This window comes from Python bivittatus, unplaced genomic scaffold, assembly GCF_059951505.1.
Source record: "Python bivittatus isolate LINGU-HERP-01145 unplaced genomic scaffold, Pbiv_v1 ctg000020_np1212, whole genome shotgun sequence".
Classification (NCBI taxonomy): domain Eukaryota; kingdom Metazoa; phylum Chordata; class Lepidosauria; order Squamata; family Pythonidae; genus Python; species Python bivittatus.
The window spans coordinates 100744853-100770295 of record NW_028277030.1 but is presented as its reverse complement, the minus strand read 5'-3'; the positions used below and the strand labels follow the sequence as shown (position 1 = coordinate 100770295).

At 37.0% G+C, this 25443-nt stretch overlaps 1 protein-coding gene and 1 long non-coding RNA gene across 3 annotated transcripts in view; one reads left to right on the top strand and one right to left on the bottom strand.

Moving 5' to 3' along the window:
* The window catches only part of LOC148217141 (uncharacterized), a 98718-nt gene extending 79729 nt beyond the window's left edge, over positions 1 to 18989 (top strand). The window contains exons 3-4 of one of the 2 annotated variants that reach the window (XR_015796989.1): positions 13734 to 13808; positions 16052 to 18989. This is a non-coding gene — a long non-coding RNA (uncharacterized LOC148217141). Of the gene's footprint in view, positions 1 to 13733; positions 13809 to 16048 lie in introns of both variants that reach the window. The other variant, XR_015796985.1, reaches the window with a different exon arrangement.
* DNAH8 (dynein axonemal heavy chain 8) overlaps positions 1 to 25443 on the bottom strand; it is a 155787-nt gene that overhangs the window by 66659 nt on the left and 63685 nt on the right. The window contains exons 38-52 of the mRNA XM_088145411.1: positions 24165 to 24389; positions 21979 to 22151; positions 21577 to 21755; positions 14162 to 14349; positions 12022 to 12108; positions 11747 to 11854; positions 8007 to 8141; positions 7026 to 7187; positions 5308 to 5554; positions 4585 to 4826; positions 4363 to 4503; positions 3842 to 4079; positions 2408 to 2550; positions 1535 to 1669; positions 1152 to 1274 (exon numbers count right to left, since the gene is read on the bottom strand). Coding sequence (XP_088001537.1) covers positions 1152 to 1274; positions 1535 to 1669; positions 2408 to 2550; positions 3842 to 4079; positions 4363 to 4503; positions 4585 to 4826; positions 5308 to 5554; positions 7026 to 7187; positions 8007 to 8141; positions 11747 to 11854; positions 12022 to 12108; positions 14162 to 14349; positions 21577 to 21755; positions 21979 to 22151; positions 24165 to 24389 — 2526 coding nt within the window. The remainder of the gene's footprint in view (positions 1 to 1151; positions 1275 to 1534; positions 1670 to 2407; positions 2551 to 3841; positions 4080 to 4362; positions 4504 to 4584; positions 4827 to 5307; positions 5555 to 7025; positions 7188 to 8006; positions 8142 to 11746; positions 11855 to 12021; positions 12109 to 14161; positions 14350 to 21576; positions 21756 to 21978; positions 22152 to 24164; positions 24390 to 25443) is intronic.

The following is a 25443-nucleotide window of genomic DNA, read 5'->3' as shown; positions in this document are numbered from 1 at the left end:
CAATAAAAAAATACAATAATCCTTTATACTTAGAACATTCTTGCTAACTAGCTCAGAACTGTCTACATCAGGAACATGGAATCCTTCACCATCTGCTCATCTGCTCTGCCAACTCTTTCCCTGCTCTAACTCCCTTTCTCAGAATTCATCTCCACTGCTCAGACATATAAATTTTTGAAGACTTGACCTTCTGTCTCCAAACAATAGCTGGTAAGAATCCCAATGCTCAGAAACTGTACATTTCTGAGGATCAATGGGCTTTTCCTCTTAGCACACAGGCACAGAACATTTCAAGACTCTTCTTTTCACAGAAGGAAGGCGTAATTGCTCTCTGAGTCTTTCAGCAAGGAAAAAAGCAGCCTGGTGGGACAATGGTCGACCCAGGGGCTTCATCTCCCTCACATCATGTGGACTGGCATGGTTGTAAGGGGCAATCTGGCATTTGAATTGGGTTTGGTTTCTTACTTGTGGGCCATCTTGAAAATAGCTCTTGCAGATGATAGAAAGTTTCTCCCAGCTCTAACTGTCTTAGTGTTAAGGAATGAACCTGGGAGCTTTTTAAATAAAATATGGGCGCTCCTTACAGCATTATTGCTCTCTTTCCTATTCCCAAGCTGCGTTCCACCCCATTGTTCATACTTAATCAAAGAAAAAGTATTCAGTTAAGATGCCATATGGCTGAGCTCCTGGTTCCTTTGCATATTTAAAACCCAGTGCAAACATCTGTCTGCATACGTATGAGCTCACAGATCACTTGCACATGTAGGAACTCCATTAAAAAATGCAACCTATGCGTCCCTCTCACTCCTGATTCATATGGTTGCACTGCCTAAAAATACCCTGCGTGTGCATCAAGAAAAAACATAGAATTGACTGCCTTAAGACTATACTTATTTAATATATAGAGGTTGTTGTTCAGTTGCAGTATTCTGTTATTCCCCATTCAGATAGAACATTATAATCAGCCCCACAATTTTCCTAGACTGATTCTTGCAACATCTTTTCTAAGCAGTGCTAGTAATTTAATAACAAAAGCAAAAATATTGTTAACGTGGAGAAAGTTTCCCAAATAGCTCATTTTAAAAAAACATCATTTTTATTAACAAAATATTGCTGACTTATATAACTATACACACATGTTAGAACTGTACCTGATCTCCCCATTCATTTATAATGGGCATGTTAATATCATCAATGAATATGGTCATTTTCCTGCCCCCTGGAGGCCCATAGGTACTGCCCATTCGCTTGTCCACATAGCTTTCTATTGTCCTCTTAATAATGGAACAACACAAAAGGAAGGGAAAACGTAAGTAAGTAAAAAGCAAAGTGATTTATAATTCTTTGTTAATGAGTTTTAATCTAAGCAAACAAATTGGAATTATTTAACCATACTCTGAAACAATTTATGATCATTGCTGGAGTGTTAAAAATAAATAGTAAATATCAAAATTGTGCCTTTTCTTTAGGTTATTTCAAATAGTTTATGTAGAAACAGATCATGTAGAAATAGCTTATAAAATCTACAGTTTACCTGAAACATTCCAGGTTCTGTTGCTGAAGAAAAATTTAAACTTTTTGATAAGTGTTCTTCTGGGTCATATTTTTTTAAATAACCTTTAATCATTACAGTCTTTGCAGTTCCTTGTTCACCAATGAGCAATACTGCCTGCAACAATTTTAATATCATTATTTTCACACCCTTGTTATATATTAAAAAACCCTTCAGTTCTGAAAAAAAAAAACCACACATTTAAACTCAACAAAAATAGTAATGTGGCTTTGCTGCCTTATTGTATTATATATTATATTTCTGACTTAGTCATTCTGGGCTCAGTGAACTGGAGCTAAAACCATATCATCCATAAGAAAAAGAGCTATGGGACAGCTATGCCTGGGATACACTGCCTGGCATATACCCACACAGAGACATACACACACTTTGATAGCTAATAAAATGTATTGGCATAGAATGATGACGGGGAAGATTGGGATGTGGGAGAGTTGGTATGACTGCAAAGTAAGAAGAAGAAATAAAAGTATTAAAAGGGTAGAAGAATATTCCAGGATAGGCAAGTTTTTTTTTTAATTCATCAGAGAACTATCTGGAAATATCTCCACAGACAAAATAGAGAACTTAAAGACATAAATGGAAAAGTCAAATAATTAAATATGCACTTCTAAAATTGAAAATTAGAGGAGAAATTGAGGAAAAAAGCAAATAGATTTTCACAACATAATTAACTATAAATCATAGTTTAGAAACCTGAATGACTGGGTTCACACAACATCTTAAGCCAAAGCTAAACACACTGTACAGTACGATGGCTTAGCAGAATGTATGCATTATATTCATTGCCACAGTAGTATCCCAAATTCATAATTTGCCAATAAAATATGCACTTACTTTGTGTTGTTTTGCTATTGTATCTATCAAAAACTGTGTTCTGACATTGTCTACATTTGGAACTAGAATAGAGGAATACTCGGGAATACTGTCAGTTGGATAAACGTATTCTTGAACCTTTTTATTCCAGTGCTCCCAGTCACCTAAAATGCAACAAAACAACAGTGGGAAAACACTGATTATTTCTCTTTTCCAAATACTATATCCATTAATCAGAATGAATAGAAATTTAAGGAATTAAAGACATTTTATGCAGTACCAGCTCAATAGCCTTGGAGAAATCAAGGGCTCTGATGTCTTTTCTCAGTCAGATCAATCTTCAGGCAGGTATGCCATTTTGATTGACCAGATTAAGCACACTGAATTAGATAAAGTCAAATAAGGGCTGGTAGTGAGATAACTTGTAACCTGCAAGGTGTTACTTCAGAAAACAGCTACAACTTTTCTGCTCTCTGGTGGTAGCGTAAGGGAGAATGGCCAATAAGAACATGAATGGAGCACCCTGATTTTTCTTCTTTGGGGGAGGATGCCCTTTGATAGGTAAACCTTTGCCATGCAGAACTATCTAGCTGTTGGAAAGCTCAGGTCATCTGTTAAAACAAATGTCAGGAAATTGGTTTGTGTTGTTTTCCTCCACGATGTGTGTCAAAGACCACTTGGGTTTTGTCTGTTTCTTTTTAACTGATTTACTATGAGTATAAGCTGCCTAGAATCACTCAGTGACAGAGATGGCATACATATTAACAAAGTTAATAAATGTATTGTCGAAGGCTTTCACGGCCGGCATACGATGGCTGGTGTGGGTCTTCCGGGCTGTGTGGCCGTGTTCTGGAAGTTTTGTTTCCTAAGTTTCGCCAGCACACAATGAACTTGCTAATCACCCCCAGCAGCCCCTCGTTAACAATTCAATAGAAGAAAAAACCTAATCCCCAGGAAGATACACACAGATTCTAACACCAAAACAAGCAGCCACTCAGTAACCCAACCCCCCACACACACCCCACACACTCCCAATCCCCCCTTCCCCCCCCTCAGATCTCTATAAATACCCACAAAAGGGTCACATCATCCTGGGCACAGAGAGAACTGCTCCTGTCTGTGCTCCTGCACTCTGAAGATGCGTGTGGCGAAACGTTAGGAAACAAAACTTCCAGAACACGGCCACACAGCCTGGAAGACCCACACCAGCCAAAGTTAATAAAATAACTAAAGCAGAATTTACTCTTCAGCAGCAATTATTAAAATTAACATATAATGTACAAATACAAACCATTCAAGTAAATAATGGTTTCTGAGTTATAGATGAGCACCAAAAGTTTACATGTTATAAGCTGGGAAAGCTATGAAAAACAAGTAACATTCTCTGTACTAAAAACTACCAGGGTTTTAAAAAAAATAAATAAATAAGAAGCACTGCATTACTTTGTCACTTACCACAATCACTGACAAAATATTCATACATTGTGTGTGTTGTGTCTTTATCAATTACTGGCAAATCTAGTTTGCTTTCATGGCTTCTCAGGAAGGCTTCCAACTTTTCTCGGCTATCCAGCTCTAGAAGGGACCCTAAACTCCACATCAGGCCAAAGACAAATAACCTGTGAAGATGTGCCAGACATGCAATGCCACCTTCTTCCTTGGAGGGGATCAAACCTTCCAAAAGTTTAACAGACTGAAAATATTTTAAAAAGAGAAGAGAAGAGAAGAGAAGAGAAGAGAAGAGAAGAGAAGAGAAGAGAAGAGAAGAGAAGAGAAGAGAAGTAAGAATACTTGGAATACAATCTAAAATGAAAATAAGTACTGCTTCACATAATACATTTGGCACCTGCAAGGAACGTGACAATGTTCTATTTAATGTACCTCATATTTTCCAATAGCATTGTCAAGAAAAGGAGATTTCTGTGTATTTTTATAGCAATGTGGTACATTTTTGTTAGGATTTATTAAAAATATACCTGCATGATATAGTTACATTCTAGCAATTCCATTTTTGGAAAAAGATTCAGTTTCATGTAGGTATACGCTGGTTCAAACGCTTTGTCATATAGGCCCAGTAACACATCTGCTTCTTGGAGAGTACGAGTCTTTAACCATCCCTGCAAAACAAAAAAGTAGAATGTCAGTCAGCTGCCCCCCAAATTAAAATTAATTTTAAAAAATCCTCTCTCAAAACATACCTGCAATATTGGCCTCCAGCTTAGGGCAGAAGAGCTGATATACACCATACCCATCCTAGAAACTGTAGCAGGAGAAGCATTTTCAATGTTGTGCACTTCAAAGAGCAACTTGCAAGTGGGAGCCATTGGAATCCGATCTCCATTTGCTAAAGTGAGAGTTTTATTATCATCGAGCACTGAATTCAGATTTTCAATCCAAATTGCATCTACAGGGCCATCTAGAATCAAAAAAATATTCTCCCCTGGAAGTAAAATGAAAGAGTTTACACAAAGTAGAAACTTCCTGTTCAGTTAATAAGAAGTTCATCTTCATCATCACCACTTTCATCATTCTGAAATGCATATCTAACGATACAATTTGACTATGTGCTGCACATTTTTAAGCACACTGGTCTCTCATCGACCCAAGAGAAGATGGTAGTGCTGTTACTAGCTTTTTTACTGGTACATTTTTTTTCCTAAAAATTGGAATAAAAAACAATTTTATATTACAGAAAAGTATAGTTCTACATATTGTCTTAGTTTCAGTAGTGTAATTCCTTTGAGGGGAAAATATCAATATAGATGAAAACAGAAGAACACTTTTAGTAGGACAGCGATAAACTATGATCATGTTGCTGTTTACTTTTTTATTTCACACTACTTGTACATTGCTCCAATTTAAACAGACTCTGGGTGCTCTACAAATATGTCCCCATACCATAAATAATGTGGTTATCATACCTTTCTTAGTTTTAAGGGTTTTTCGCCACAATGTGGAGAAAATTCCATCTGTCCAATCATTTGTTGCTGTATCTAGTTTGCCAAACATTTGCGGAGCTGTAATAGCTTTTGGGTTCATGCGCATTTCTCTGTGAGGAAATCCACATTCTGTCATTGCCCTCATCAACATAGTTATAACAGCTGTTTTTCCAGATCCACTTGGTCCAAGAGTCATCAACCCATGGCGTACTTTGGATGTTTCATACAGCTAAAGAAGGAGGGGTGGCAAGGAGAGGGATGGAAACATTTTTATTGGATTTGCTTTCATAAAATATTTTCTCCTGAGAAGGGCCAAAACATGAAGGTTTAGAGGGCAATTGGCATATTTTATGAGGGGCCCTGAACTGGCAGCAAGCTCATTGTCTTTAGGAAAAAATAAGGCTAAATTCTAAATTATGCTTCAGGGCCCTTATTGCCAACTTATTTCTTCCTCCCTCCCTCCCTCTCTCTCTCTTTCCCCCCCTCCTTCCCTCCCTGTGTGTATATGTGTGCACACACACATAAACACACATATTACAGTTCATGTAAAGTACTATGGGATTTGCTGGAGAAAATCACAAACATTCAAAAGCATTAGTGAGCTGTTCACCAATGCCTTCTTCCCAAACACAGAGAAAAGGATAGAGGTCACATATACAGGAAGATCTAGAATTTCTTTGAGAGACATTTATGAAATTTATACTATACAAGGAGGAGAAAAGAGTTGCACAACTTTCCCTATTTTTATAATCTATGGCTCTTGGATATTCTCTATGAGAAAGAAGACTTGGACCTGGAGTCAGTTCCCTATTTAGGGCCCTCTCAGCCAGAGAATGTGGCCTTCTATCACACTTTGATTCAGAGGATGAATCTTTAGCAAAAACTCCATCTCCTCAGCTTCACAGAAATTTGAAACAGTAAAAGGTTTCTTCTGTACCCAGACAGCCTCTCCAAAGTAGGCAAAGTTAATCATGGCATAGATGCTGGTTCCATATATAAAAACTCAACATGTTTAATAGGGAAAAAATTCAGCCTGTAAGAACTATACAACATTCTACCTTTTTGGACTTTGTCTCCAGTAGCCATAGAACAGGACATACAGCAGCTCCCCATAACATCAACCATAATTTAGAAAATGAGTTTTGAAAGGGGAGCCTACAAATAGGATCTTCCTGGGATACAGAACTCTGATCTTGAAGGGTGCTAAATCACAGGACAGCCTATGCGTGCAGATCAGTTGCCCCCTTCAGACTTTTTCCTGATATACAATTCCCGGAACCTTCAGCCAAGACAGCCATTGTCAGTGTTGGCTGATTACTGTGGCAGCTGAATTCCCAAATTATCTGAAGGCATTAGGTTCTTAGAAGTGGGGGGAGGGGGACTTTATATCTCTTTCTAGTGAAGTTATGCTTGGGTATGGTTTCTAAATATTAATAACTATGTACATATTGTAAGATATATCTTATTTATTTATTTTTGTTTATTTATGCAATTTCTATAGCCCCCCAGGTGACTCTGGGGGGCTATAGAAATTGCACTTGGATTATTTGAGAGGAGGGTCTCAAACTCACATTTATTAAAGAGAATGAGAAAAAAATGATGATAAAATTCACATTGTAATGTTTTTTAAATCAACTTATATATTCTCCAGTATTCTCCAGTATTGTCTTCCTGAAAGCTTAAGGTGTGTTATGTTATACCTGTACAAGTTTAAGATTCCAAGGTGGATGATTAATTAGCCCTGCCTCTTCAACCTGATTTGCCACTGCTGCTTGAAGTTCAACGTAAGTATTACTATCCAGTACCAGCCCCGGAAAGAGATCATTGATAAGGCTAAGAAACAAGGGCTCATCTTCATCTACCTGGATAACAAAAAAAATGTTTTTAAATACAAATATATGACTTTTGTGAGCGGAGTAGCAACGAAATATTCAAATACATATTCCTTGTGAGCTTGGGAAGGTGGAGGCCAATCCAGATAATATTTATGAAGGTCAGTAAATTATTGGACCACTGTAGTTTACTGCATAAGTTCCAACAACCTGGTTCCACTGAATTCAGTGGGGTTTAAATATTATTACTTTCTGTATAATGTGCTTAATTTATTGTATGCAAATCAAGTAACTAAATAAATGCAAAACAGAGTATGCAGTCAGAACCACATACTTCTAGAGAAGCGTACAAGAGACTTACTAAATCATTTTCATGATTATTTTAGCAATGGGAAGTTTAAACAGCTTCCAATGCATTCCTAACTTTCACAGCATTTCATATTACAGTTAGAGAATACTTTAAATTATATTTTACTGTCTATATTCCTTCTTTTACCAAAATTAGCTGCTGGCTTCCCTGATCAAAATTAAAAATTATGACCCATCCAGAGTGAGGGGCTAGCTGTTTTCTTGCTGAAAATCAGCCTTCAATATTTGACCTGAAGATATATGCTATATCATTTTAATTTTTTGTTAAGTAATTAACTTAAAAGAGGGTGGAGCTTACATTTATTATTCAGTGGAATAACTGATTTGGAAATAATGGCAGTTGTTAAAAAAAGAATTTTAGAACATCAGATTTTTTTTTTCATTTGAAAACACAGCTCAAAACAATACTGAAAAAACAAAACAATAACGAAAACCTTACAACGACATCAGTACTAAAAACTTCAATGGATACATTCTTACAAGTTTAGAGAGGTTCATGTCCCTTAGACCTCTCATAACAGTACTCATTTCACTGTCATCTGGCCTTGCCCTCTTCTGTGATCCAAGAGTTCTCAACACTGAAAGGATATTTCTTAACCCAAAATCATAATGAACCTAAAAAAAAAAAAAAAGAACCCAAAGATGAATCAATAGGTAGTGCATGATTTCTTTCTTCAGTAATGGCATTTACAGAATTGTGAATATTTGAAAATTGTAAAACCTAATTTCTATTAGAGCTAAGTACTTCAGTAGAAGCATATATACATGTATATATTAAAAAGTTCTCTCAGATGATTAAAAAAGTATAAACATAATGAAGATATAAAACAAATATATGGAATATTATAACAATGACATAAAACACACCCTCTCAGCCTCCTTGAGAGAAGGTATGATTCCATTAGCCTTAAAGGAGGCAGCGTGCCTCCCTCCTCAAGAAATCATCACTGGATCCAGTGATCGTGGAGAACTTTGGTCCAGGCAGACCTGAATAAAATTCTTTAGCGCTCATTTAAAAAACAGTTAAAGTCTAATATACATTTGTGAGATTTCTATAAAAATTGGAATAACCTGTCTCTTGTGCTTAACAATCTAGTTGATTGTAATAGACAGTCTGTGACTTGCACCCTGCCCAGACCATGTTAAGGTCTAGGCATACTCGAGTATAAACATTTCTTCAACCAGTCCAGTACCAAATTATTTAAGGGTTTAACAGTAATTACAACCATTTTAAATTGGGACTGGTAATGTACTAGCAATTACTGTATTGTAGAGAATAGCCCTTACATGCTCTGATCAGTTTACAAACCCAAGAACGTAAGAACAACCCTGTTAAGTTAGGGCAGCTACTCACCCACTCCAGTCAACACTAGCTGACCAGCTACATTCAGAAACCTTACAGACATGGATAGGACAGAAATAGCCCATCTTCACTCTTCACTCCCTAACATCTACTCTTCAAGGCAATCTACTCATGATTTCAGAGCCAGCAATCAGCCATGAGGTCCCTTATCTATTGATAGCTCAGTCCTCTATTAATCTGTCCAGTCCCCATTTAAAGTGGTGTCTGTCACAAGTGGCAGTCATGAATTCTATAATTTAACCATGCATTGTGTGAAGAGGCACTTCCTTCTATCAATCCTGAATTTCCCAGTAATTAGTTTTAATGGATGACCCCCAAGTTTTAGTATCTTGAGAGAAAGAGAAAAAGTTACCTTTATCCATATTGGCCATATTGTCTGTGATTCTATTACTCATATCATGATTCCAGTTACTTCATGTTAAAAAGCCCCAAACTCTAATACTGTCTCATAGAAGGTCCACGTAATTATGGTTGTCCTGTTCTAGCTCTACAATATCCATTTTTAGATGTGACAAACAGTACTGTACACAATGTTCCAAGTGTAATCTCACCAAAGATTTATAGAAGGGCATGATTACATTGGGTATTTTATTTCCAATAGCTTTCAGAATGATTCCAAACAAAAAAATTACCTTTGTCTTTCTTTCTTTCTTTTCTTTTCTTTTTTACAGCAGTTGTATACAGGGTTAGATTTTCATTGAGCTAATATTTCTCCAAGATCCCTTTGCTGCTATCTCAAGGCTCCATTAAAGTATATGTGAAATTACTACCATAAGCAACAGAGCAATTGTGTTTTATACAACTAAAAACTGCCAACCCATCTCAAAAGCAACCACATGTAGAGAGTGTTATGGTATTTTGAATAAGAAGGTAAAGACACTGCATTACTCCCTTGAGTAGTTAATATTTGCATTAAATCATTACAAGGTATACCTTGCTGCTATTAATTTTAAACAGTATTACAAATACATGATATTTCAAATAGTAAACCTTGATCCATTACTTGCATTTGCAGCTTCTGAAGTTATACAGTGGTTACAATTTTGGAAGAATCACCTATGCCTCCTAAGTCAGTAAATTTTTGTTTATAGGGAATTGAGTTAATGAAATTGATATTTATTATACATATAACCTCTGAAACTATAAGCTTGAATATCCTGTCCTGATAAGCCAATGGAAGTTTGCTTTAAACAAATTGGCATTAATGTCTTATGATCTTAATATAAGGCTAATAAACAAAGGAATGTCTTAATGTATTTATTTTATTTATATATCACATTTATATTGTATGTATATTGAATATTTCAGAGAAAAGTTAGTAAAAATTGGTTACAATTCCCTTACTGTTACAGATGTTCAAGATTTGAAATAGTAACTTTTTTTATTTTGTTGTGTTCTCTTATTGTCACATTTTGGGCCCATATGAACAGGACCATTAACATGATTTTGGATCAATTCCTGTGTATTAGAGACATACTAAGTTTATGGCCATCACCAGCAGCCAGAGTTTTTGTGTACAAAATGGGTGCGGATTGTGTCATAACGTCATGACACATGTTTTGTCATTTACCCCCACTTGTCCTCCCTCTGGAGATGCCCATATGTTTATTTATGTATTTTATGGTACTTGTATGCTGCCTCCTTTATCACATTCTGGACAGTTCACAGTATTTTTGGGGCTATAGCCCCAGTATTAAGCATCTATCAAGTTATCAAGAATTGTGCCTTTTCGAGGCATGGGATGGTGCCTCGAAAATACAATAGTGGAAGGAGAAATCTGCATTTGATTTTCAGCCATGCCTTGATAATGTCTTCAATGTTTTAATTAGTTTTTGGTTTGTCTTTGTTTTAAGGGAGGAATAAGATTTTTGAACAAGATAGGGTTTTGTTCTGTTTGCCAGGCCTCTAGGTTTTTTTTTTCTTTTCATTAGTATTAAGTTTGAAATTAAGCTATTTTGTTAATGCTATTATATCTGTGTCTACTTTCCTTTTGTTACTTCAGCACAATAAAATATTTTTTTAAAAAAGATAGCTTGATCTATCTCTTGGAGAAAGTCCACATGGTACAGCTGTGATAACTAGAAAATACTGCTGAAGATACAAAGTCATGATGCACTTTAATGGAAATAAACTGACACTACAGAAAGTAACTGAGCTAGTTTCAGTGCCATTTCAAAAGAGAGAGAAAAAAAGGCATAATTATAGCAGATCTGTAGAGAAGACTTTTTCTATCTGCAGATGAAATGAAAATTGTCACAAAAGTACTGTAACTTTCAACCTCAACCAAAAATTTCCATAAAGAAAAAGAAATTGCAATATCATGTGTTGCTTTCAGAAGCTATAACTGGTGCCCCCATTCTTAAAATTATAACTATTGTTTAATATTTTTCAGGTGATTCATCCTGAAATACATAGAGAATAGCTATAGGAATGGAATAGCTTGTTATGGGCTTTGAATGTGCAGTAAAGAGACGTGCACAGTGCATAAACTGCCAATCATTATGGCATCATATTGCATCAAGAACATGTACTCTTACAACATTACATGATATCTCATTCCAATACAACACAACAAGTTTTTTAAAAAAATGTTTACAAAAGCAAATGAATAAAAATTGATCTGTAACTTGGATCTTGGGCATTGTCAGTTATCACCTTATCTTATAAGAGTCTTATAAGAGAGTTAGCCCACACCCAACAATTCATTCTCTTCATAGCAGTAGGCCATAATCAATTAAGAAAGGCCCTGATAAGGTTTCCAAGTTAGGTTTGCACATTTATTTTTATTATTTAAGAGATTCTTTCTGTTAGCTAGGGCCACCTTTTGTCCACAACTACAGAGGGAACGAAATATTACCTGTTTGGTAAGCTGTTCTTCACACAGCTTATACAGAACAAAGAATTTCTGAGCCAAAATGACATTATCAATAAAACCACAGCTTGCAAGTTTCACTCTCATGATGATCTGAAATGGAACCATACAAGATTTAAGAAATTAATCAAGATTAGGGAAAAAAGAAAATAACACAGTTTGGGATATAAAAGGAGATATGGGGCCTTTGGGATATAAAAATAATGCCCTATAAATTTAAAATCATACTGGACGACAATATGGCACAGTAGTAACAGTACCTGTCTATCCGGAACCATCATTGCAACAGTTCTAAATTGAATTTTCAAGTTTTCTGGTAATTCCTGCCGCCCAGCATAGCCAGGATTCTATAAATAAAAAGGCAACAATTTAAAATAATTCAAAGCAGTTGGACTAATTTTGATTATATCAAACTAACTGTAAATTAGGTCATGTTAACTACAGAACGTTTCATTTCCATTACAACTGAAGTCAGTTTTGGGGCATCTCCTTGTCTTTCATGCAAAAGATTCTGGTTTCTTGAATTCATTGTGGAGGACTGCAATATATATTAGCTTAGATGGATGGCTGTGTATAATACAGTGTGTCTGTGCATGTATGTTGTTGAGAGTGGGTGGAGAGATCAGGACTGGGACCATGTGTATAGAGGGCAGCTTTAGTTCCTCAGCTCCAGTGTCTTGGTATGGCCCAGCTTCTGCCAAAAGAGCTGACAAAAAACAACTTCCCTACAGCAGTTCTTCAAGGAGAACTCTCCTGAAGATAGTAAGTAAATGATTTGTTTCTTCTCCCCAAAGTCTTAATAAGCTTCCCAAGACTGCTCTTTGAAAATATAGAGGCATGTCAGATGTAATCATGTACAGTATTTAACATGACATGACATAAAATAGCCCCAAAGGAGCACCCTCACATTATTTTTCTAGCAGTAGACTAGATACCAGCCTGCATCTCCTATCTGTTTCCTGACTGTGAGGGCAGAAATAGCCACTTACTCTTATGACATCTGGAGCATTGCACATGGGTTCCCACAGTCCCAAGCTTTATTGCAGGCACAAAGAAATGCTCCTGGAAAATAATAGCCTGAATATGAAGTTCCACTCACACTTTTTGTTTTCACACAACTGAAGACAGGAATGCCTCCCACTATGGAATTGCTATTCTATACATTTGAACAGATTATTGCCACATCTCAGGAATTCACAGAGGCACACTAACAGTCTTATCTGCACAGAAGAACTTTTCAGTACATGCAAACTTCTTGACACCTGGTCAATAAGTGGAAATCTGAGAGTTTTCTTCACTTGCACATCCACTTAAGGTAAAACTTTGCTGCCTTTTTGGTAAGTTTTGCCTAACCACTAAATGAAGAAATTGTTAGTCCAGATGTAACATCTGACGGTCACACAAACGTGGTTGCTGGTTATGTGCCAACAGCTACTTCCTCCATTAAAACAAATTTCCCACTCCTAAACTTATGTGCACTGAAGTACTTATCAGCACACATTGTTAACTGGATTATAAAACTGCAGCTTGGAGTGATTTTCAGATCCCAGACTGAAATTTCAGATCCCAGCTAAGTTTGAGTACAGTTACTGATCGATTACTTGACTATGGCTCATGGGAGGCTCAAAAGTGAAAATGTTTATTTCTTAAGCTGGTTCTTAATTTGTGAAAAGCAGTTAAACAGGGATCCCACACTGCATTTGCACTGGCTCTCTCATTCTAGATGGGCAATAAACCAAGTGTTATTTGTAAAAATCCAAACACAACACAACACGTATAAGATATGTTGGGGGAATGAAAATAATTTTTAACAGACCCTGAACAGACATCATCTTGCCAGAAGATAAACAATGTCCTCCCTGAACCAAAGTATTAGATTTCGATAACTCATCTACAGAGAGAATTCTTAAAACAGACACAAATGGCCCTTATTTGTTTAAATATTTGCATTTTATTTGTATTTTATGTGAAGACCTAACTCTCTGGAGAAGGCGCTAATGCTGGGAAAGGTGGAAGGAAAGAGAAGAAGAGGACGAACAGCAGCAAGGTGGGTAGACTTAGTTACAGGGGTGATGGGGGCACTGTTGGAAGAGCTGAAGGACCAGGTTAGGGACAGATCATCATGGAGAAAATTTATCTATGTGGTCATTAAGAGTCAACAATGACTTGATGGCATCTAATCAATCCATCAGCTTTATTTGGGGAAAAAATGATAATTATATCATTATCATAGTGTAATAGCTATAAATTTAATAGTTTGTAAATATATTGCTAGGATAGGCGAAGTAATTAATGAGACATGTAATTTATTTTCAAATAAGTTGTATAACAAATGTATGATTGATTTTCTCTCATCAATAATTAAAAAGAACCTCTATACTCTTATCACAATAAATTTACCATTGTCAGAAAAATTCCAAACTCAGGGTTTAAATCGACCACATCTCCATCAGAAAATATGAACTGCTTTTTCCTTTCTTTTCTTGCTGTCAAAATGATATAAATTTGTTGAGCTGCTACTGACAACACCGGTAATTCAATTCTGTTAAATTCATCAAAGCATCCCCAGGAGCCAGATTGAGCAAGACCTAAAAGAGGAAACAATTAAAAAAAAAAACTGATTACAACTTTCCTGTAATTAATGTTTTCATGCTCTTACCATATTGGGACAACACCTCTTTTCCCAGAACCATACCCAGAAAGAAATATGAAGTGTCTGAACCTGGATATTATATTGATATTATAAAAAAGCAAATCATCTGGTAGTGTCACCCATTAGTAGTGTAAATGTTGGATGCCATTCTATAGCGTTTGGAAGCAATACTACTAAATCACACATACAATACTATTGCGCACAGAACCTACCACAAACATTGAAAAACATCTGAAAAAGATGTAAGGGGAAAGATCTATGATAAGATTCTGTATTAGCTCCATTCAGAGTAACCTTTTCCTCTTTTAGTTAGGCTGGTGTCTTGTGAATAACCTGTTTCTGCATTTACAGTACAACTGTCTAGAGCAGGGAGCTTAAGTCTATATGCAATCACTTCCACGTTAGCTGGAACCTAACAATATAGGATTACAGCTCACATACAAACAGCTTGCACAGAGCTAGATTCCCCGCTGCTGAAAACCGTGCTGAACGTGTGGATACCAGGTTACATCTCTAGTAAAATTAGGGGAAATAGGGACCACTCATTTCTCTGCCCCTGCTGGAGAGCATTAACACTCAAAGGTAATACTTGATGAGGAATTTTGTTTGCAGCACAGCAAGCACACACATTGAATTTGAATATCTAACCCTGCAATACTATGACTTCAAAATTACCATGGATTTTGACACAGAGTCACAGCATTTTTAGTGAGCTCTTAACTCTTCTATTTTAGTTACTCTTTTATTAAGTTTTAAATAGTTTATTAGTGATTTTATTTAGTATCAATTAGTAATTTTAGTTCCCTGTGTTAGGATTAGTAATTTTAGAACTTTAGAATTAAAATTAGTTGGCATTTTAGAGTCTGGAACCCAACAGCTTTGGACACCAGCAAGGGAGCAATGGTTACAAGAAGGAATGAAAAAGAATTCAAAGGGAAAGACCAAAGGGAAGAACAAGCCTGAGATGTTGCAAAGAGAAAAGTCCAAGTATTCTGAACACTCTAAGGCTGCAGCAACCTTCAGACAGCTAAAACTGAAGGATTTATTTGTTCCAGCATAAGGACACAGCATGTAAGTCCTTTTCTCCTTCCCCTTCTCCTCTCGAAATCTCCGCTAGTATATCCTATGCCCAATTTGATTGAGAAGTAGATAATTTCCCTTCCTTTGGTGATGAGGTTTCTGTAGGAGATAGAGGGGAGGACACTTCTAAAGCCACAGATAATTTAAACATGGATGTGGACTTGGTTGCTAAGAATTGCCTTACGGAGTCAGCCACCAACTCAGTTGCTCCAAGACTTACTCAAAATTCATATACTGCACAAGATCCCACATGTATGGAAATTAGCAGGGATAAACTAATCTTGCAGCAACACAGGATTCTGCTCCAGATTGCAATTAATCCTCTTAATGAGGGCAGGGTGGCACAATAGACAAGCAGTACTACACTCCCTCTCACAACTTCTTCACTGTAGAGTATATTCCAGCGAGCTTACAGAAATCTCCTGGCTTTCCAGATGGCATAGACGTGAAAGGATAATATTGACTTTTAGACATTTTACACTCCCTTAAGTGATTTTTAAACTTAAAAATGTTGTAAGGGGACTTAAAATCACACCTATACCTGTCTTTCACAGTAGCAGTGTACTGCCTCTGCTAAATTCTGGGAGGAGAGTCAAGCCTGCAAGGGAGGATGGCATAAGCCCTGGAGTTCATAATCTCAACCAGCAACTACCTATGCAGCGGAGTGCTCCACCAACTTCAAGAGCAGGACCAGATAAGCACAGGAGGCATAACACCCTTGATTTAATTAAAGGGAAGAGACAGACATCAGTTGACCCTATGGAGGATGAGGAAGAACAATTTCTCCATCCTGTCTTTGGACATAGCTGGATGGGCTCCAAAGCAAGCAGACCCTGATTTTCTTGGATGTCTGTCCCAATTTGATATATATATATTTTGCAGGAGACATGGATGTTGGGGGAATTTTCAACCCCCAACTACTTTTCTCTGCTAGCCCCTGCACAGCCTAACCTCAGATGTGGCAGACTCAAGAGGGGTCTTGGTCTACTTATAGCTTCCAACTTATATGTTCAAATTGTAAAACAACTACCTCAGTTTGAGAATGCTGTATCAGCTTTGTTAGTCTTTGACCAATTTTCCTTACTGTGTATTAATTTCTATCTTCCTCCTCAGCAGCTCCATTCACATATCACCCAAACCTGGAACTAGGTTGATTCTTTCCTCACACTTTGCCTGAATAAGTTCCTCAGTTCATATATCCTAATAGGTGGAGATTTCAACACAAGAGCTGGCTGTAATGATGAAACTCTCTGTGAACATTTCAATGCCTGTCCTCCTGAAGAAGTAATTGAACCACCATTTATGCCCAGATCCTCCAAAGATACAAAATACAACCTAGCTGGTTTTAGGTCGCTACATCTCATAAATAGGCTTAGCCTATTAATGTTTAATGGCTCTGCCAAAATGATTTCCCTGGGCAATATATATTTTGGTCAGGTCAAGTTATCCATCATAGATTATTTAATAGTTTCTAGAGACCTGGCCCCTTGCCTTAAGCGCTTTGGCATAGTCCCTAGGTTTGAAAGTGACCACCTTCCCTAACTTTTACTTGCAAATTTAGACAAGGCCTAATTAGGAACCTAGTTAAGGCCCATTTAAAATGCCTAATGGGAGGTGGCTCTTACAAGATCAGATGGAATGGCTCCCTTGAAGATAGGATAGCCCAATGGTTTTACTCAGAGGAAGGAAGTGCATACTTTTCAATCCTCTGTAACTTTGGGGCACACTCAGACCCAACCATCCCACAAGATATCAGAATACTTGATGTATATCACAATCTCATTGCTAAGTTCCACCTTTTGTAATGAAGGCAACCCATCAAGAGGAGATGACATTCTAAGAGTTGGTTTGACAAATCTTGCATCGCTGCCAAAGCAGCGTTATTGGAATCCTATGCTACCTCACTGAACATCTGGCAGACAATTACACAAACCACTTTGACTTGATCTATATGTAGTCTTCATTGATTTCAAGGCAGTTTTTGATAATATCTCAAGGGTGGGACTCTGGGACATCCTGAGCAGATCCTCTATAGACAAAAGACTCTTGCTCCTAATTCATAAGCTAAACAATAAAACTGGCCTTAAAGTAAGATGTAACCAGGGAGGGGACCTTTCTGACTTTATCCAGACTGTCAAGGAGGTGAAATAAGGTTGTATCTTAGCACCATTGCTTTTTAACATTAAAACCCTTCAGAGAGTTGATATCCATGTGCATAAATTAGCTGATAGACATCTCCCAATTCTATTCTGCGTTGACAGTGCAGTTTTTCCCTCCTTGACTTCTGTAGGCATGAAGTGGGCACTAAGATCCCTGGCATCCTACTGTAGTGAGGAGCAATTAGTAATCAACTATGATAAATCTAAAGTTTTAGTTTTTTCCAATAAAAGACAAAGGCACAAGTGGACAATTGATTCCCATGAAATAGAGCAAGTCAAATGTTTTAAATACTTGGGCATAGTATTTCAAGCTTCTAGGAAATTAACTGCCCTGGTAAATTATGCCACTTCTACTGCCCAAAAAAGCACACTAGCAATAACTAAATTTTATAGGCAACAGGGGGCAAATTACATTCCAGCAGCAATCAAACTGTTTGTGGCTAAAACAGTTGCCCACCTATTATATAGGCTACAACTTGGGCCATATACAAACCTAAGGGCTTATGAAACCATTCAGTTGAATTTCCTTAGGACTTTGTTCAGTACCCCAAAATGCACCCCAATGCAGTCTTGAGGCTTGAAGCTAATGTGCCAAATATTAAGGTGCAGGCCTGGACCTGGATTCTAATCTCAGGACTCAGAATCATATTTGACCCTACAGGCAAGATGCCTCTGCTGTTGTCAGACAGCGACCAATCTCATTGGCACCATACCTGTATAGGAGAACTTTGCAGTCTTGGCCTGTCTGCTGAATATTTAAGCCAATTAACCCTTGAGAAGGCCAAATCAATAGTAAAATAAAGAATTAGGGACATTGATCACCACAATGATATTACAGTGCTCCTGAATTTTATTGCCAAATGTTAGATAGCTGCAAACCTTCTACTGTAGGGTATCTATACAATCTAACCCAAAGCAAATATAGATGGGCCTTTTCCAGAGCCTGCTTTGATGCCTTCCCTTCAGTACTGCTGGCAGGAAGATTTCCTGGGACTCCTTATTTACAGACTTTGCTCTTGTGGATCCAGGGAGGTAGAAACTCTTGCCCATGTCCTCATACAGTGTCCTTTTTATGATGCCTCAAGATATGCTTTGATCTCTCCAATCACCTCTAAATTTGAGGATCATACTGATAAATCTTATGTTTATTATTTTTTAAGGCATGCTAACTCTAAACTCACATACCAGGTGGACAAACATCTTCATCAAGTCATGCAATTGTGCAAAACTTTTCATTATATATATTGTTTTATTATCTTATTGTTTTTTTCCCTGATAATGAATTGCTGTACCAAACTACTTCTCTTTTCCTATTGTACAGGCTGCTCAAAGACCATAATAAAGATATTTGATTTGATTTGATTTGATTTGATTTGATTGCCATGGATTTCAATGGTACTGACTCCCAGATGGATATATAGGATGCAGACCAGGAATTTCTGATCATGGTACTGTGTCATTTAATCAGTAATCCTTTGTTTCTAATTTAGTCTGAAATGCTTTTCTATAGAGCTTACAGCTATAGAATGACTTTTTCTTAATGTTTGGTATTATAATATTCTCTTTTAAGCATGAAATACCAATTGTGGCTATTGTAAATTTGTGCCCTTATCTCAATCATGATAATAACTAGAGTCTTAGAATTCTAATTCTAAGTATTCTGTTGATACTGCTTATAACCATAAAATGCAGGATCATATTCTTCCAATAGATTTTAATTTTCTGTTGCATTCAGCTGTATCTTATGTAATATGTATGATTACATTTCTCTGAGTCTTCCATGAAAACTATTTTTGACTCTGTATTTTTACTTTATTCCAGTATTAACAGCCCAATGCCATGGGTGTTTGTTCAAAAATAAATCCAATTTAACTTCAGTTTCATTGCTGTCAGGAAAGAATTCCACACTAAGGGAAACTTAGAAATGCAGAACCTGCCTTGTATAGAGTCTAACTCCAGACCCATTCAACCCATGACTGTGCACATTAAATGGCAACAACTCTCCAAGTTCTAAGCTCTACTTAGAAATGCCAAGGCCTGAGTCTGAGGTTTCCTCTTTTCAAAGCATGTGCTCCACCAATTAGGCATATTTTTCTTTTCTTTTCATTAGATAAGGCCTTAATTAGTGCCACAGTCAGGAGATCAACAGACCCTCCATTTCAGTAACTTGATTGTCTTTTGTGGTGAATACATCATAATTCCTATATTTTGGGGAGGAGAAAGAAATGGGAAGACGTGAGGCAATACTTAGGATCTTGGGGGGAGTAAGAGGGGCAAGTGATGAAATGTGCCTAGTGATGTTGCAGTGCGAACCTTGTGATTTATGTATTTGCATCTGATGTTGGGATGCAAGTACAGAAGACCAACATTTGTGTCATAATGATGTAATGCACATGTCATGTTTCCATCAGTCCAGTTTGTACCATCCATCTATGAGTCAATTAAGTCAATTTGCATTGAAATATATTTAAAACAGCTGAATGACCAGAAAAAAGTTACTACTATACATTTCTCACTAAGGTTATATAGAGTGAACCATTAATAATTTCTAAGGAAAAGTGTAGTGTGATTGCCTTTATACAGGTGCACTACAGCAATGTTGGTTCAAATGTAAGAATAATACTCAGAAAAGAGTATAAATATAGAAAGATATAGGAAACTACACACACACACTGGAATCTGTAAAAATCCAGGCATGTTTAATCTTTGTAATAACATCTATGATCCTGTTTCTTTTATATAATTCATGGTTACATGTATGCTAATAATCAAGGTCTTTGTAAGCTGTTATGAAAAGAGCTCTGATTCCTGACCCCTTCCTGCTAGCCAAATGCATCTCAGAAAGGTGACCAGGAGAGCTGCTAAGACCCATATTTGATTCCCGAGGCTTTCTGTCATGATCTGCTTCTTGCTGAAGTGACCCCTGGGGTGTTTTGTACAGGACCTTTCCTGGGTATCGTCAAGGGCCTTCTTTCAATAGAAAGAAGGCTGGATGCCAGACCTCTTACTAAAAAGGAAGGCAGGGAGAAGAAGGAAGTAGTTGATTTTCAATTCTCTTTCACTTTTTTGCTTTTAAATGTCTTCAGCCTTAGTCTGTAGTCAATAGGAAAACATTGGGTACAGAAGCGATGGCTAGTATTGATGGGTTCTCACCTCAGAGGGCAGAGCAAAGACTGTTCCTTCTTGTCCTGCAAGCTTGTCCTGTGCTGAATGAGCAGGGTTATTTTCTCTGACTTTCTTCATACCCACCCCAACTACTGATGAGATAGAACAGAATGACTTTTTCCATTCATGCATTCATTTGCAAAATTTCTATTTTTTGTAACCAAGCATCTTCTGTAATCCTAGGCAGGTTTACTCAGAAGTCAGTAAACCCTGAAGTTTGTGTAGGAATGCACTTTCATTTGTATTCATGAAAGCATGGATCCCTAACTATCCATCCTAAAATCGGGTTCATCTTAGATATTATGATTCAGGGTAGCAACCACAACACATGCAATTAATTTTATTATATATGTTCACTGAGGAATTACAGAGCTGGAAGGAGCACTTTAGGCCATCAAGTCCAACCCCCTGCTCAATGCAAGAATCTAAATTTGGGGCAGATGGCTGTCTAGCCTCTGCATGAACATCTTCCATGAATCCACCACATTTGAAGGTACTCAGTTCCACTGTCAAGCTGCTCTTTCCTATCACTTCACTCCATTATTTTGTATTCTACTTTCTGGAACAATGGAGGCAAAGTTTCAAATTTCTTCTGTTACGTTGTTTCAGGTATTTGAAGAGTACTATCATCCCTCTGCCCCCTCTATTCTCTTCTTAAGGGTAAACATCCCCAGTTCCTTCATTCTGTCTTCATGGGGCTTATAGTTTCTTATGATGATGATTTTATCAGCTAACCCACCTAATAAGCCAAGTCTTACCTTTAAAAATTCGTCCCAATCCTCTGAAATCCATTTGATCTGAACAATTAAATACTACTACATATTTTCCCAGTGCTTTTCCCATGTCTTTGGTTGTTTCTGTTTTACCAGTCCCTGCAGGTCCTGCTGGAGCTCCTCCCATGTTCATTCCCAAAGCTTGAGCTAATGTAATGTAACATCTGTAAAGACAAATTCAGCATATATTTATACATGCCGCAAATGATTCTTTAAAAAATGTGAGTTTAGGTATTATACAAGCCTTTTAGCAAATAGGGTGGAAAAGTATAGAATTTAATGCAGTTCCTTTTTTAAATTATTTAGAAGCAGCAGGGAGAAAAGATTGTGCTCCAGTTTGGAACACTAGGATTTCATCAGACTGAAATATAAATAAATTATTCCTACCTGTCTGTTAAAGGGGTAATGACGAGACGATCTGTGCATCCCAGAAATTCATTTTGATAAACAAAATCAACATCAGTAATAGATACTAACGTTTGATCAACATCTTCCTTAAAATAGAATCTGGACTGCTTTAACCATTCAAAATCAGTCACTGATTTTATATGCATTTTAACCTTCAAAACAGAAAAGAAGCCTGAATTATAGTAGAACTACATAGAAACTTTATTTGCATGATGAATTCAAAGGGAATGGAATGTTAATTTTTTTAATTACTGCCCCTTTATTTCCTCTCCAATTAATATCATCTCAAATTAATACACTGAATGTTTGGATTGAAAGTTGGATGCTTTGTTAACATCTCTTTCTCACTTTTACGGTAGGCATGTTGCATACGTTTGCTATGCCCATCCTCCAGTCTTTCTTCTGGAGGTGAGGCTGCAGTCACAGAAGTCCATCAGTGAATTGCTTGCCAGTTGCCACTAGAATTTTCTGAGAAATTTCATCTAAAATACGCAGATTAGCTAATTTTGTCATTAAATGTTCCAAACTAGAATTGTGTGTGTGTGTGTGTGTGTGGGTGGTGGTGGTGGTGGTGGTGGAGGTGGCAGCAGCGGCTTTGGATAATATTACTCCTGATTATGGAGAACCAAGGCATTCCTGGAATGTTTAGAGTTCTGAAATCCGGGAAATGACTGGGATCCTTCCTGAATCTCTATAAATCAGACTGATACATTTTATCTGTTATAAATACATCATATATGTTAGCATTTTGTAAGGCTTTAAAAACCTGGCTGTTCCCTCAGGCATTTGGGCTGGGAGGTTGAGCAAAATCTGCTGGCTGACTAGTTTTCACTGTTCTTTTTTCTATTATAGTTGGAATGATTTCTGCAACCTTGGACAATTGTTATTTGGATTATTGATTGCTAGTGTTGGGTTTAATCCTTGTACACTGCCCAGAGTAATTGCTATGAAAGGAATAGCCATATAAATCATATAAACAAATAATATATCCAGCATGTTGAAGAATATGTGGTTTGTAAAAGCTTTTAATCTTTTTCATTTAAACTTTGGAACCTAAAGTAGAGACTTGTCATTATGTAAACTTGCGACCACAGTGGAGCAAAAAGGAGCAAAAAAGAGTTGGCAGCTGCAGCGTTACATCCTAATCAAGGCTTTGTGCTTTTCATTTGTATTATATGCAGTCTAATTTGCCTTCTTTTGGCAACTGTGGCCCAGGGTTGACAGACCAGGGACTTCAACTCATCACCAACATCCATTTCAGATTAAACCACATATACGAACCCTGCTGCATATGACTAGTGATAAATGCTTAATGTTTAAAGTTAAAAAAATTAACATCTGTAAGTGAGCTCAAGTAGGATTGGCATCATAGTAGGCTAAGAGGGGATTACACTTTGCCCATTCCACAACTCCAAAGAAACTTTCCTCTGAAATGCCTATTAACTACTGAAGAACATCTCCCACATAGGAAAACATTAATCCTCTCCTCCTGTACGAAAATCCTCCCTCATGTATTAAAAACTATACTTACTCTTGGTTGATACTATGTCCAATGTGGCCTTGGTTTTTCTATAGTCCTAATTATGATGAGGTGTAAAAAGTAGCCATAAAAATACTCAAAAAGCATACTGACTTTTTCAGTTTGATCTTGAACATACCCGTGAGGAGGCCTTTTCGCTGCAATCTAATTTGTACCCTTTACTTTGAAACCATCTTTGCCCCAGTCCATGATACACATTGCAGTTCTGAAACCAGAAGTGGCACTTCTTGGTTTAGTAGCTGCAAAACAGAACTATTAAAAACAAAAACAAAATGAAAGGGAAAGGAAGGGTTGTCTAGAAAACCTTGGGCAGAGAGCACACCAATAGCTGTATCCATATGTTGGTGTGCATGTGTGTGTGTAATGAAAAAATCTGTTATGAAAACCTGAGAGGTTTCTATCCATCAAACAGAAGCAGGACCAAGCATAGGTCATCTTCTCTTTCTCTTTCCTGCCATCATTGGAGGGTATAATTCTCCCACTCCGTCCCCAATGTTGACTCCCATCCTGATGCCCTGCACGTATCAGGTGGAAATTATACCCAAGAACAGCACCAGATGTGCAACATAATTTGAACAATTTTATATGTACATTGACATTTCAAGCATTAATATTTCTATATTACCAGGTCATCAAAGATATCACGCTGATGCACATGAATGGTGATAAGGGTTTCAAATTTCACTCGATCAAACTTGGAAAGGTCATGGGTAGTCTGGCTAATAAGTGTATTTAGAATATCCAGAAATTTCTGATTGGTCACTGACATAATTTTCCGATCATCTTTTGCATTAGTTAATGCTTCTTCTGAATCATGGGTCCATAGCATCTGAATTCCCAGCAGTCCTACCTATAATTAAAACAAATAATAAAATATGTACAGGAACATTTATAGTTCATTTCAGTGGATAACAAATACTTTAAAAACTCCAAGTTTTAAACTCTAATTTAGGGTGATTGACTGGAACAACTAATAAATGGGGTTTTGCTATGGATTTTGCCTTCTATGCAGGATGTAAATCAGAATGTTTCATGGGTGCTGTTTTCTGTTGTCACATTTACCTATTGATGCATTCAAAGATGCTCAAAATAAAACCTGAACATTCTTTTGTTGTATTACCACAGAGATAATGAATAAGGAGCACCCAAGGCAAAGACCTGAGGAAGCAAGTTTGAAAGCCTAATAAAGAGCTTCTGTGAGGAGGTATCAGCCTTTCGGCATACTTGCCAATGGGGCAACATATGTTGAACAAACTCTAACTGGTTCTTACCTCACCTCTTTTGAATGTGATGATAGCCTAGAGCAGTGTTTCTCAATCTTGACAATTTTAAGATATGTGGACTTCAACTCTCAGAATTCCCCAGCCAGCAGGGGGAATTCTGGGCTTTGAAGTCCACACATCTTAAAGTTGCCAAGGTTGAGAAACACTGGCCTAGAGAAAGAAGTTTGAAGCATTTGGGGATTTCATCTTGTCTGACAACCTCTGTAATCCTGAGGACACTTTGGAGCCTCCCTTTTCTAAAACTGACCACTCAGATATACTGTATAACTAAAGCAGCCACTTGCATAATTACTGCCACATAATAAGTATATTTTCTTCTCTCTTCCTTCACCCCTTTTATCTTTTCCAAAATTATTACTGATGCATCACTTTTTAATTCATATTTATTTTATATAAACACAGGACAAAGCATTGGCTAGCCCTTATGTAAATCAATAAATAAAAGTGGGCTCAAATTTGTTAGTATTAAGCAGTTGTATTGTCCACTCGAAAACAAATTGATATGTCTATTACTAATTACTTGCTAAATTTATTGTCACAAAAAGGTAAGTTACAGTTCACAAAATTATGTACATCTTTGCAAGCTTTTTATTTACTTTTGGCATGCAGGTCCAACCTCTA